At 75.0% G+C, this 12,983-nt stretch overlaps 2 protein-coding genes across 2 annotated transcripts; one reads left to right on the top strand and one right to left on the bottom strand.

Annotated features, from left to right (window-relative positions):
• Positions 1-545: 545 nt before the first annotated feature.
• AURANDRAFT_65013 (hypothetical protein) lies at positions 546-8,513 on the bottom strand (the record flags this gene model as incomplete). Its single annotated transcript, XM_009039694.1, has 4 exons — positions 546-1,446; positions 4,339-4,505; positions 4,582-7,161; positions 7,311-8,513. 4 exons carry the CDS (start codon positions 8,511-8,513, stop codon positions 546-548), a joined length of 4,851 nt encoding a protein of 1,616 aa, XP_009037942.1.
• Positions 8,514-10,734: 2,221 nt separating this feature from the next.
• On the top strand, positions 10,735-11,445 carry AURANDRAFT_27664 (hypothetical protein; the record flags this gene model as incomplete). The annotated part of the gene is made up of 1 exon (XM_009039742.1): positions 10,735-11,445. The coding sequence occupies one exon, from the start codon at positions 10,735-10,737 to the stop codon at positions 11,443-11,445; it is 711 nt and encodes a 236-aa protein (XP_009037990.1).
• Between the last annotated feature and the right edge of the window lie 1,538 nt (positions 11,446-12,983).

The following is a 12,983-nucleotide window of genomic DNA, read 5'->3' as shown; positions in this document are numbered from 1 at the left end:
GCGTAGATCTTGCTGCAGGCCGCGATGGCGCCGGCCCAGCTGTCCTGGCAGGCGAGCACGTCCGCCTCCGACACGTCGCCCTCGTTGAGCACGACGGGCGCGGGCGCGGGCGCGGGCGCGGGCGCGGGCTCGGGAATGAACTTCACCAGCTCCTCCTTGTCCTTGGTCTCGTCCTGGGACGTGATCACAAAGCCCAGGACCGCCGCGCCCGCCACGACCTCGGCGATGGTGGTCAGGTCCACGTGCCTCGCGGTCACAATCCGGGGCGCCGGCCGGGGCGCCCGGGGCGGGGCGAAGGCCACGACAGTGGTAGCGACCGCCAGGGCGGCGAGAGCCGTTCGTCTCAGGTGCATTGCGAGAGGATGGCAACCGATGGATCTCAAGTTACAGCTGAAAGCTCTCGATCATACGCTGTGAATCCGAGACTTGGTAAGCTCCGCTCCGAGTCAGCGAGGTCAAAGCTGAAGTGATGCTGAGTCCATATTGAAGTTATTTAACGAAGCCAGCCACCTTCCTATCTCGCTTCGCTCTAGGAAGTTGCTTTCTTAGGCGACGAGCTCCCGCGACCGCTCCCACAGCCGCGCCGCCAGGTCCGCGTCCGCGCCCTCCGGCGAGATGAGGCCGTCGTCGAAGCCGTCCGCGAACGTCACCGCGCGCGAGCCCGTCTCCGCGGACAGGTACGCGCCTCGCGCGAGGCCGTCGGCCGTCGCCACGTAGGCGAGGCGCGCGCCGCCCACGGCCACGGGCACCGCGAAGCCGACCAGCCCCGCGACGAGCGTGAACGCCGTCGCGCCGAGCCAGTTGTCCTCGCGCGGCGCGCGGAAGAGGCCCGACGACGGGATGAAGCCGGGATTGAAGGAGCGCACGTCGACGCCCGGGTACCGCGCCAGCGCCTCCCGCGCGAAGAGCACGTTGCAGAGCTTCGAGTCCTTGTAGACCTTGCCGCCGTCGTAGGCGGCCGCGCCGTCGACCATCGTCGGCCCGCCGTCCTCGAGCTTCGCGAGGCCGCTCAGGTCGCCGAGCGTCGCGCCGCCCGCGCCGCCGACGGCGCCGCCGGGCTGCGCCGGGTCGTGCACGCTCGACGCCGTGACGACGATCCGCCCGCGCCGCGCCGCGAGCCGCGGCGCGACGAGCTCCGCGAGCGCAAAGTGGCCGAGATGGTTCGTGCCGACGCACGCCTCGAAGCCGTCGGCCGTGCGCGCCGGCGCGGCGGCCTTGGTCGACGGCGCGACGCCCGCGTTGAGGCAGAGCACGTCGACGTCGTCGGGGAGCGCCGCCGCGAACGCGCGGACGCTCGCGAGGTCCGCGAGGTCGCAGACCAGCGGCACGCCGCCGCCGGCGCCGGCGACGGCCGCGTCCGCGCGCGCCGCGCTCCGGCAGCCGTGGTAGATCGTGTGGCCCTCGGCGAGCAGACGCTTCGCCGCGTCGAGGCCGATGCCCTGCGAGCTGCCCGTGATGGCGATGGACAGGCTCGCGGCCCGTTGGAGCGCGAGCGCCATGAAGAATACGCCGTGCATTGCGCAATCGATGCCTCACAAGTCACACGTCACAATACGGTGGCTGACAACAGAGCCGTGCAGTTGCCGATGCCCAATGTGCAGCTGCGATCCATGCGCCAGAGGCCGCAAGCTCGTCGTGCTCCGCCATTGAGCTGCAGCTTGATGGAGTAAGGGGGGGTGAGCTGCTATGGGAGGCAGCCCTGGGAGGCAGCCCCCAACCCCAGCGCCGGATGGTCCGACGATGGTCTACATGCACGGCGTGCCCCTGCCTCTGGCGGCGCTCAACGGCTGGTTCGCGGAGCAGTCGGCGCCCGTCGAGGTCACGGTGATCTGCGACGAGGCCGGCGGCGCGGCGCGCGCGGAGCGGCGCGCGGAGCGGCGCGCGGAGATCGAATTCAACAAGACGAGCGCGTTCAGCCGGCGGCACCGCCTGGCCGTCGCGCAGGCCCAGAAGCCCTGGTACGAGGAGGCCCTCGAGGAGATCGCCGTCGTCCGGGCTGACGACGACGTCCACTGGATACGACTCGCGGACGAGACGCCCTACGAGCAGACGCTCAAGCGCGCGGCCGTCGCGCGGCGCACGCCGACGAAGAAGAAGCGGAGCGGTCCGGCGCCGGCGACGACGTCGCCGGCGTCGCCGCCGGCGGACGACGACCCGCGGCGCCTCGAGGGCGGCCCCGGCGGCGGCGCCGCGGCGCCGCCCGGCGACGGCGCGGCGCCGCCCGGCGACGACCCGTACCCGGAGGACTTCGCGCCGACGTCCTTCGAGGTCGCGACGCTGCCCAACAGCTTCCAGCAGCTCCGGTCCCCCGAGGCGGCGCCCGCCGCGGCGCCCGCGGAGGTCTGGAGCGACCCGCCTCTCGAGAGCGCGCTCGCCGTCGGCCGGCGCAACAACTACGAGCTGCCCCCCGGCGAGGCTCTGACCTTCGACAACGACGACGCGAAGCCGAAGCGCGCGAAGCCCGTCCTCCACGACCACCGCCGGACGCGGGCAAAGCAAGAGGAGGAGAGCGCGCTCGCCGTCGGCCGACGCAACAACTACGAGCTGCCCCCCGGCGAGGCGTTGACCTTCGACAACGACGACGCGAAGCCGAAGCGCGCGAAGCCCGTCCTCCACGACCACCGGCGGACGCGGGCAAAGCAAGAGGAGGAGAGCGCGCTCGCCGTCGGCCGGCGCAACAACTACGAGCTGCCCCCCGGCGAGGCGTTGACCTTCGACAACGACGACGCGAAGCCGAAGCGCGCGAAGCCCGTCCTCCACGACCACCGGCGGGGGCCTCGGCGCGAACCGACGCGGGCGCCGGACCGCGAGCCCTTGGATGCGGAGCCCTTCGGCGACGAATTCCTCGGCGACGACCCCCTCGGCGACCCGTTTAGCGACGACGAGCCCTTCGGCGACGAGCCCTTCGACGACGAGCCGCGGCGGCAGGAGGCGGCGAAGGCGCCGGGGAACGCGCGGAAACGCCCCGCGTCCGCGAGGCCGCGGGAGCGCGCGGCGCCCGCGAACGAGCGCGCGGCGCCCGCGAAGGAGCGCCCGGCGTCGGCCAAGGCCGGGCGCGGCAAGGCGCCCGCGCGGAGCGGCCCGGCGGCCAAGGCCGCGCCGCGGAAGAGCGCGCGCGCGGCCGGCTGGGCCGTCCGCGCCGCCGCGAAGCCCAAGCCCGGCCGCGCGACGCCCGGCAAGGCCGCGCCGCCGCCGAAGAAGGGCGGCAAGAAGCCCAAGCGCGCGCAGACGCCCGACGCCGCGCCGCCGGCCGACGCGGCGCCGGCCGCGGAGCCCGAGGCCGGCGCCGCGGAGCTCGAGGGCTTCGTCGGCGGCGTCGTGCGATCCGTCCTGCACCCGGGCGCGCCCGCGGCCGCGGCGCCCGGCGAGGACGGGGGCGACGCGCCGCCGCCGGCGGACGACGCCCGGGACGAGCTCCCGCCGTCGTCGGCCGCCGCGGCCTCGTCGCCCCCGACGTCCGCCGCCGACGACGCCGGCGCGCCGGAGCCGAGCGCCCACACCGCCGGCGCGCCGGAGCCGAGCGCCCACACCGCCGACGCGCCGGAGCCGAGCCCCGCGATCAACCAGATCACCCAGATCAACCAATATAACCAGATCAACCAGATCAACCAGATCAACCAGATCAACCAGATCACCTTGGTGACCGCCGACGCGCTCCTTGATGACTCGAGCCCCGTCGTGAGCGAGTGGAGCGAGGCGTCGCTCGCGTCCTTCGTGCGCCACAAGGTCGCCGAGTTCCTCCCGGGGGACGGCGAGCTGTCGAGCGCGCGCGGCGACGAGGCGCCCGCGCCCCTCGCGTCCCCCGGCGCGGCCCCGGGCCCGGCCCCGGCCCCGGCGCGGCGGCAATCGTCGCGCCGCGCGTCCGCCGCGGCGCTGCTCGCGGGCGGCCGCGCGCTCTCGCGGCGCGCGTCGCAGAGGACGCTCCAGCGCGTCGGGACCATCATCTTCGCCCCGCGCCGCGTCGTCTCCGCCGTGAGCCGCTACTGGCTCTCGCGCACGGCCGCGGACCCGGCGGCGCCCGCGCCCGCGCCGGACGCGCCGGGCGCGGGCATCTGCATGTGCAAGGCCACGCACGCGTTCGCCAAGGAGGAGCCCCAGGAGATGAGCCTCGACGCCGGCGACTTCGTCCTCGTCCTCAAGGCCGAGCTCGACGCGGCGTCGGGCTGGCTCTTCGCGGAGCACCTCACGAGCCGGAGCAGCGGCTACGTGCCCACGGCGTACCTCGCCTTCGTCCGCGACTCGCTCGTCATGCCCGCGGCGAACGCCGAGGCCCCGCTTCCAGCGCTCGCCGCGCCCACTGGAACCGAATAAAGACACATGATTCGTAGCTCGAGTTACGAGGTCGCGCGCCGCTTGTAAAACAAGACGTAGGCCGCCCTCGACTTGACGACGGCCGCGGGCACGGGCGACACGGCCGAGTCGTCGCACTTCAGCCAGCCGCCGTCGTCGTCGCGAGCGAAGGCCGTGTAGTGGCCGCCGAAGGACGCGCCGAAGTGGTTCGTCACCTAAGGAGAAGACGGTTTCAAAAAAGGAAGACGATATCGCGAGACGCGGTGAACCCGCGGCGAAGAGGTCGTAGACGAGGCCGGGCCCGCCGTGGGCGACGTAGGGCGCGAGGTCGAGGCCGTCGAGGGGGAAGTCGACGTCGCCGTCGAGCTTCCCCCGGCCGCCGAAGCGCTTGAGGCAGCAGACGAGGATCTCGGGCGCGCGCCAGAGGGCGATGCGCTTCACGGCGCGCCGCGGCGCCGCGCAGGACCCGCAGCGCCACGGGTTGTCCGCGTCCAACGCTCCGGCGCCGTGAACCGCCGGAGGCAGCCCTCGAGGCTCAACGGCCTCCCGGCGGCGCCGGTGGCGCGCCGCGCGCGCGAGCGCGCGCCGCGACCGCCACCGCACGGCGCGCCGCGCGCGGCGCCGCGCGGCCGCGGCGGGGTCCGGGTCCGCGCGGAGCGCGGCCGAAGCCGCGCGCGCGGCCCGGGCGTAGGCGACGGCGCGCGCGACGTCGTCGCGGGACCGCGTTTTCGGCGCGTCGCCCGCGCGCGCGACCGCGGCGGCCGCGGCGCCGAGCGTCCGCGGCCAGTCGACGGAGACGACGGCGATGTCCGCGCCGCGGAGCAGGCCGCCGGCCGTGCCGTCGCCGTCGTCCGGCGCGGCGCCGCGCGCCTCGTGTCGCCTCGCGCGGCGCCGCGCGGCGCGCGACTCCGCGGCGCACCACGACGACGAGCTCGACGCGCCGTCGTCGTCGTCGTCGGCCGCGGCGCCGTCGGCCGGTGCCGGCGGCGGCCGCGCGGCGACGTGGAGCCGGAGGAGCGCCGGCGCGTCGTCGAGGAGGACGAAGTCGCGGCGCGCGGCGCGGCGCGCGGCGCGCGCGACGGCCGCGAGGAGCCGCGCCGCGGGCCACTCGGGCCGGTAGTAGACGACGGACGGCGGCGCGCCCGCGTCGCCCTCGGCGACGAGGACGCAGGCGCGGTGCTCCGGCGGCGGCCGCGCGTAGGCGGCGACGCGCCAGGCGCCGCCCAGGGGCACCGCGTCGCCGTCGCGGATCGCGACCGGTCGGGAGAAGCGGCTCCCGCGCTTCGGCGGCCCCGCGGCGAAGGGCCGCTCGCAGCAGAAGCCGAGGTCGTCGTCGGAGTCGACGTCGCGCTCGCCTAAGGCGTGGACGGCCACGACTTCGACGCGGTCCGCCGGGCAGCCCAGCGCGGCCGCCGCGGCGCCCCGGACGAGCGCCGCGCGGTCCGCCGGGTCCCCGGGCAGCCGCGCGCCCGGCGCGCCCACCGCGCCGCGGCCGTCCTCGGCGAGGGAGACGAAGCCGTCGGCGACGTCGACGCCGTCGTCCGAGTCGTCGGCGCACAACTCGTCGTCGACGTCGTCGTCCTCGTCGACGCTCCGGTGGCCCGGCGCGTCCGCGAGCTCCAATTCCAGCGTCGAGAACGGGTCGAAGTGCGTCGACACGGACCCGCAGACGGGGCACTCGAGCGTCGACCGCAGCAGCCCGTGGAGCGCGTCGACGACCACGGAGTCGTTGCGCCGCCGGTGCTGGGCCCACGTCGCCGCCGCGACCCTCGCGTCGTCGCGCGGCCCCGTCGACTCGGGCGTCTCGAAGTAGGGCTTCTTCCCCCGGACCCTATTCAAATCCTCGTGGAGCCCGTCGAGGAGCGTCGTCAGGAGCTCGTGGGCGTCGTGCTGGCGCCGGCCCTCGAAGTCGGCGTTGTGGCGCACGATGGACCGCAGGAGCGCGTGCGGGCTGTGCACGCGGTCGCCGCGGTGGAACGCGACCTTGAGCGCCGCGGCGTACTCGCGCGCGACGCGGCCGCCGCAGCCCATGGGGTTGGCCTCGTTGACGTCCGCCGCGAAGCCGTCGCTGAGGAAGTGGCGGCTCAGGGGCGCCGCGCGCGACAGGCACTGCAACGACGCGTTGAAGTAGCACGTGTTGCCCAGGTTCGCGAGGCCCGTCGACGACGCCGTCGCCGCGGACCCGCGGAGCTTTGCGGCCGCCGCGGCCTCGGCCGCCGCGTCGGGCCTCGGCGGCGGCGGGGCCGCCGCGGCGGCGCCGAAGGTCGCGTGCGCGGGGCCCGACGCGGCGGCGGCGGCGGCCTTCTTCTTCCGCGGCGACCGCCGCGGCGCGGCGGGCGCGGCGGTTTCCGCCGCGTTGAGCTCCGCGAAGCGACCGCAGTCGCGGCGGTGCGAGCTCCAGTGGCTCCGCTGGCAGCGGTCGTCGCAGTACGCGACGCCGCGGCAGCCGCCGCAGCCGACGGCGCGCGCGACCGCGAGCGGCGCGGCGCACGCGGCGCAGGCCGCCGTCGGCGGCGGCGCGACGGGGCAGCCCGGCCGGGCCGGCGCGCCGCCGCCGGCGCGGCAGGTCTCCAGCGCGATCCGCCCGCCGCCGACGACCGCGCACGCGAGGCGCGGCCCGCCTCCGTGCCACCGCGCGAGCAGGCGCCACGCGGCCTCCGGCACCGCGTCGTAGTGGACGCGCCAGTTCAGGCCGCCCTGGAGCGCCCCGTCGCCGGCGAGGAGGCACGCGTTGTCGATGGCGCCGGGCGCCGGCGCGCCGCAGGCGTCCCGCGACGACCAGAGCCGCCAGTGGGCGAGCCAGCGGCTGTTGACCAGGCACGCCGTGTCGTTGTCGTAGCCGGCCTTTTCCGCGTCCGCGACGAGGCGCGCCTGCGCTTCCGGCGGCTCCATGCGCCTCGCTGGCGGCGGCGGCGGCCGCCAATGTGCGTCGCCACAGAGGCCGGACTCTTGCTTGCCACTGCACCATTTCGGGCTTCCTTCACCTCCGACTCTTACTCGAGCCGCGCGGCCATGCTCACGCGCCGCAGGAGCTCCTCGGCGTCGCGGTCGACGTGGGAGAGGTTGAAGTAGAGGACCGCGGACGTCTCGTAGGCCGACACGTAGACGCCGCCCGCGTCGCTCGGGTCGAGCGCGATGGCCGTCGGCCCGCGGAGCAGGTCGTCGTCGAGGGACAGGCTCCCGTCGCAGGCGTCGCCGAGGACCGTGACGGCGTCGGAGCGGTAGGACGCGACGAGGAGCAGCGGGTCGCGCCCGGCCGCGCAGCCGCCCGCGCCCGCGGCGTCGGCGACGCGGCCGTCCGGCGCGGCGACGGCGATGCCCAGGGGCCCCGCGAAGCGGCCGTCGCGCGCGCCGTCCGCGAGGACGCGCACGAGGCGGCCGCTCTCGACGTCGATCTCGAGCACGCTCTCGTCGTGGAGCGACGACACGGCGAGCGACGCGTTGCCCAGGAGCGCGAGCTGCTCCGGCCCCCGGAGGCGGTCGACGAACGGCGCCGCCGTCTCCCGGGGCTCGCTCGGCCCCCAGAGCGCGGCGCTTCGCGCGGCCTCGCCGCGCGTCGCCGCCTCGTCGAAGGGCGACCGGCCGGGGACGAAGGCGAGCGCCTCGAAGTCGACCTCGACGGGCGTGCCGAGGGCGAGCGTCCGGCGGCCGCCCCGCTTCAGGTCGAAGGCGACGAGGCGCGAGTCGAGGAACGACGCCACGTAGAGAAAATCGCCGCCGACGGCGAGGCCCTCGGGCGAGTCGAGGTCGCCGGTGAGCGACCGCTTGAACTTGCGCGACTTCCGGTGGAACGCCAGGATCTCGTCGCTGCCGAAGGAGCTGACGTAGAGCAGGTCCTCGTGGACCGCCAGACCCCAGGCGCCGTCGAGGCGCGCGCAGGACAGCACGCGCGTCCGCCGGTCCGTCGCGCAGTGCGGGCCCGCGTCCGCGAAGACGGTCCACGCGCCGGAGCCCTCGGGCCGCGCGGCCGCCGCGCGCGCGGTCCGCGCCACGAGCACGCGGTTCCGCTGGAACTCGCTCGCGAAGACCCGGTCGCCGTGGACGAGCAGGCCCGTGGGCCGATTGATCTGCGCCGACGCCGCGGCGGCCGGCGGGCCGAGGCTGTCCTTGCGCAGGCGCGCGAGCAGCTTGCCGTCCGCGCCGCCGCTCACGGGGCCAAAGGGGCCGAGCACGACCTCGCTCGCGGCGGCGAGGCTCAGCGTGACGACGACGAGGCGGAGCATCATATCGATGAACCGCGTTCTAATGACGAACGGTGTTCTATTGATGAATGGCGCTCTATTGATGAACGGTTCTAAGCGCGCGTTGTACGGCCGGCGCATCGCAACCGAGGCGAGTTGGCAGCCATAGCTGTCGAAGCATTCGACGAGGTCAAAGTTGCACAGATGTTGCACAGGTGACGTCGACCCGGGCGGCACGTTTGAGGTTTGAGGTTTGGAGGGTTGGAAAATACTTGGTTTGCGTTTGAGACTTGTAGGCGGCGCACGTCGGCCACAAGGTTTGAGTTTGGAGCTCTCTCGTCGGGAACTGAGCCACAGAAATTTGGGGTTTGGAGCTCTCAGCCACACAAAGTTCGAGGTTTGGGGCTGCCAGAGAATCTTGGTTTGCGTTAATTCTCTCAGGCCAAACGTGCCGCCCGGGCTGTTCGATGATGGGGCTCGGGCCGCTGCTCTGGCTCGTCGCCGGGCCGGCCGCCGCCCAGCTCGTCGTGTCGTCGCTGCTCTTCGAGGACCAGGGCTTCGTCGACGACGCCGTGGCCAACCTCGTGGCGTTCACGATGCCGAGCACGCACATCATGGTCCACCTGTCGCGGCGCAGCCGGGCGGACGCGGCGAAGTGGGACGGCGGGCGCGTCCACGTCGCGTCGGACCGCGAGGAGACGTGCAGCGCCTGCGGCATGGTGTCGCGCATGCACGCGGCGAACGTGCGCCGCGCGGCGTCGCTGGGCCTGTCGTTCTCGCACGTCGCGTTGTTCGCGTCGAGCTGCCGCCTCTTCTCCGGCGGCGGCTTCCTGGAGCGGCACGTGGCGCGGCACAACTTCTCGGCGATCCAGACGCCCGGCTGGGCGCGGACGGCGCTCCTCGGCTGCGGCGCGATGACGCCGGGGAAGCGCGCCGCGTGCGAGCGGGCCTGGGACAGCGGCTACGGCGGCGCGTGGTTCGACGCGCCGTCGCTCTTCGGCGCGGCGCCGGATGCCGCCTGGCGCGACGACGCCGCGGCCTTCGAGCGGGAGCACGCCGTGGCCTTCTCGACGCACGAGGGGTCCTACTACGCGCGCGGCGCCGCGCTCGCGTTCGCGGCGTGGATCCTGGACGAGTCGCCCCTCGGCGACGCGGCCGTCGCGCGGGCCGCGCGCGTGCCGCCGCACCTCGGCATCGCCCTCGAGGAGCTGCTCTGGCCCACGTTCGTCCTCGCGCGCAAGAAGACGCTCGGCTACGACGGCGGCTCCGCGGGGCTGAGCCTCGACGTCCACGGCGGCGCCGTCGACGACCACGGCGACGAGCAGACGGCCAAGAGCATCCTCGCGCTCCGCCTCGGCCGCGACCGCGCGTCGTGCGGCGCGCCCGCGTCGCTCAAGCGGTGGAGCTGCGACAGCTCCAACGCCCGGGCGCGGTGCCCCGTGTCCACGCGGCTCCTCGCCTGCCTCGCCGCGGCCGACGCCGCGCCGCTGCCGTCGCCCGCGGAGGACCAGCGGCGCGTGCTCGCGTGCGCGGCCAACCAGAGCGCCTTCTTCTTCGCGCGCGCCGCGGCGAAGATCCCCATCGACACCAAGTTCCTCAACCTGCCGGAGTGCGAGCTCCTCCGCACGGCCGAGGGCCGGCCCTTCGCGCGCGGCGACGCGCTCCTCGACCTCGCCGTCGAGGTCGACGTCTGGCTCGCGGGCTACGCCGCCGACCGCGCGGAGCGGCGCGCGGCGCTCCTCGGCGGCCTGCCGGACAAGGAGCCGGAGCCGCCGCGACGGCGGGCGCGATCAAGGCGGCGGGCGCGGCGGCGACGGCGGTCGTAAGAGGGCTCGTAGAAGCTTGAGGCGTCCGTTGAACCGGTTGTTGCAGTTCAATCAAACCGAAGGGTGCGGGCATGGCGAAGGTCTCTGGTCGACCGCGCGCTCACTAGCTCGGCGCGAGGCGCGACGCCAACGACATACACACCACGGCCGACACACCCACCATGCTCAACGGCGCGCTGGAGATCGTGGCGGCGTCCATGTGCGCCGGCTTCGCGCAGCACGTCGCGCTGCACCCCCTGGACACGCTGAAGGTGCGGCTCCAGTACGCCCGCGACACGCCCAAGTTCGGCCTCGGCGCGCAGCTGCGGACCGTCGCGGGCCGGCCGCCGCCGCGGCCCATGCCGACGTCCATCGCGGGCTACGACGCGGGCCGCGCGGCGCGCTCGACGAAGCACTGGAACGTGCCGCTCGTGCAGGACGTCGTCGGCGCGGCGCGCATGCTGCGGTCGACGCGCGCGAGTAGCCTCTACGCGGGCCTCGCGCCGTCGCTCGTCGCCGTCGTGCCCACGGCGCTCGTCTACATGCCGACGTACGAGGCCGCGTCCGCGGGTCTGCGGGGCGCCTCGTGCCCCGGGCCGCTCGTCGCCCCTTTAAGCGGCGTGCTCACGGGCGTCGTCTGCGCGTCCGTGCGCGTGCCCTGCTCCGTCGTCAAGACGCGCGTCCAGGCGGGCCTGAGCCCGTCGGCGACCGCCGCGGTCCGCCAGATCGTCCGCGGCGGGGGATTGGCGGCGCTCTACATGGGCTTCGGCGCGACGGTGGCGCTCGACGTCGCCGTCGCCGTCGTCCAGTTCAGCGTGTTGGACGCGGGCCGCCGCTACTCGTCGCTGAGCCACGCGGCGCTCGGGTCCCTCGCGGCCTGCCTCGCGACGGCCGCGACGGAGCCCATCGACGTCGTCCGCACGCGCATCATGGCCCAGCTCCGGGCGTCCGAGGGCAAGGAGGCCAAGGGCGCCGACTTCAACTACCGGAGCCTCGCCGACGGCCTCGCCAAGGCCGCGCGGACCGAGGGGCCGGGCGCGCTCTACCGCGGCCTCCTGCCGCGGCTCGTGCTCAAGAGCCTCGGCGGCGCGATCTGGCACGGTTCGCCGCGTCCCACGTTCTTTCGCCGGGCGGTGACCGAAATCGCCACAGGTACTCGACCTACATGAACTGCCGGGACATGCTCCTCAGCGTCTAGCGCTCCTATAAAAAGCCCTTAGGGCCGCCCCTTCGAATTCCGCGCGATCGCCGCGAGGTTCTCGGCGCCGCCCCACGTCGACGCAAAGGCCTGGGCCTCCGCGGCCTCGCCGCCGGCCACGGCGCGCTTGATCGCCCGGATGGTCGTTCGGCCGGCCGCGGTCGCGAGCGCCGGCGACAGCAGGAGGCGCCGCGCCGCGTCCGCGGCGGGCTCGCCTTCGGCCCCGACGGCGTCCGCGAGCCCCAGCCCCATCGCCTCGGCCGCGCCGACGGCCGGCGCGTGGAGCAGCAGCCGCAGGGCCGCGGGCCGCCCCGCGAGCGCCGCGAGCCGCCCGGCGCCGCCCCAGCCCGGCGACACGCCCATTTTGGCGTGCACGAAGCGCAGCGTCGCGCCCGCGCCGAGGCACCGCCAGTCCGTCGCGGTGGCCAGCTCCGCGCCGCCGCCGACGGCGTGGCCGTCGACGGCCGCGACGCTGACGAGCGGCAGGTCCCGGAGGCCCGCGAGCGTCGCGGCCACGAGCTCGCTCATGAGCGCGCCGGCCTCGGGCGTCGCGAGCGCGCCGCCGCCGCGCGCCGCCGACAGGTCCGCGCCGGCGCAGAACGCGCCGCCCTCGCCCGTCACCACGACGGCCGCGCCGCCGTCCCAGCCGCGCAGCGCCTCGACGGCGTCGTGGAGCCCGGCCATCATGGGCGGCGACAGCGCGTTGCGCGCCGCGGCGTTGCGCAGCGTCAGCGTGCCGACGCCGCTCGCGTCGCAGAGCTCGAGGTCGACGCGCCCCGGCGACGGCGCGCGACGTAACGTGTTTTTGAACGCGCGCACGGCGGGCGAGAGTGGCTTCATAAGCGCGTCACGCGAGTTCTGCGGGCGACAACGAGCTTGCCGAAGCAGTCGCTGGACAGCAAGAGCTTAGAGCGCAACCATCGTACGGCAAGCAAAAGTTTGAAGCCGTTCGCGCACTCTGTGGCAAAACCTGTAGCGAGCGACGGCCTGCGTGGACAAGCCGCGCGTCCCTGCACGGCGCGCCGTCCAGCGCGGCGCGCGTCCGATCGCACCTGCGTTCGATGCGCGCGATGGAGTGGCGCACGCTCCACGCGCCGGTCTTCGTGACCTTCGTCCACTTTAGCCTCCTGGGCGTCAAGCAGTCGCTGCTGCCCCACATCCTCAGCGCGGCCTTCGAGCCCGGCGCGCTGGCGCGGGTGTTGGGGCAGCTCGCGCTCATCACGTCGCTGAGCGCCTGCGTCTGCATGCCGGTCATGGCCGCCGTCGCCGGCCGCGGCCGCGCGCGCGGCGCGGCGCTCGCGGCCGTCCTCATCGACGTCGGCGTCGAGGCCTGCTACGCGGCGCGCGGCGTCGCGTCGTCGCTGCGCGCGCTCCGCGCGCTCGCCGTCTTCCACGGCGCGTCCGTCGTCGTCGTGCCCCTGGCCCAGGCGGCCATGGTCGCGCGCCGCGACGGCGAGGGCAAGGAGGAGGGCAAGTTCGACACGGGCCGCGGCGCGCTGCTCGCGAGCC

The sequence above is a fragment of the Aureococcus anophagefferens genome (genome assembly GCF_000186865.1).
Source record: "Aureococcus anophagefferens unplaced genomic scaffold AURANscaffold_12, whole genome shotgun sequence".
In the NCBI taxonomy this organism is placed as follows: Eukaryota; class Pelagophyceae; order Pelagomonadales; family Pelagomonadaceae; genus Aureococcus; species Aureococcus anophagefferens.
This window is presented reverse-complemented; position numbering and strand designations above follow the sequence as displayed.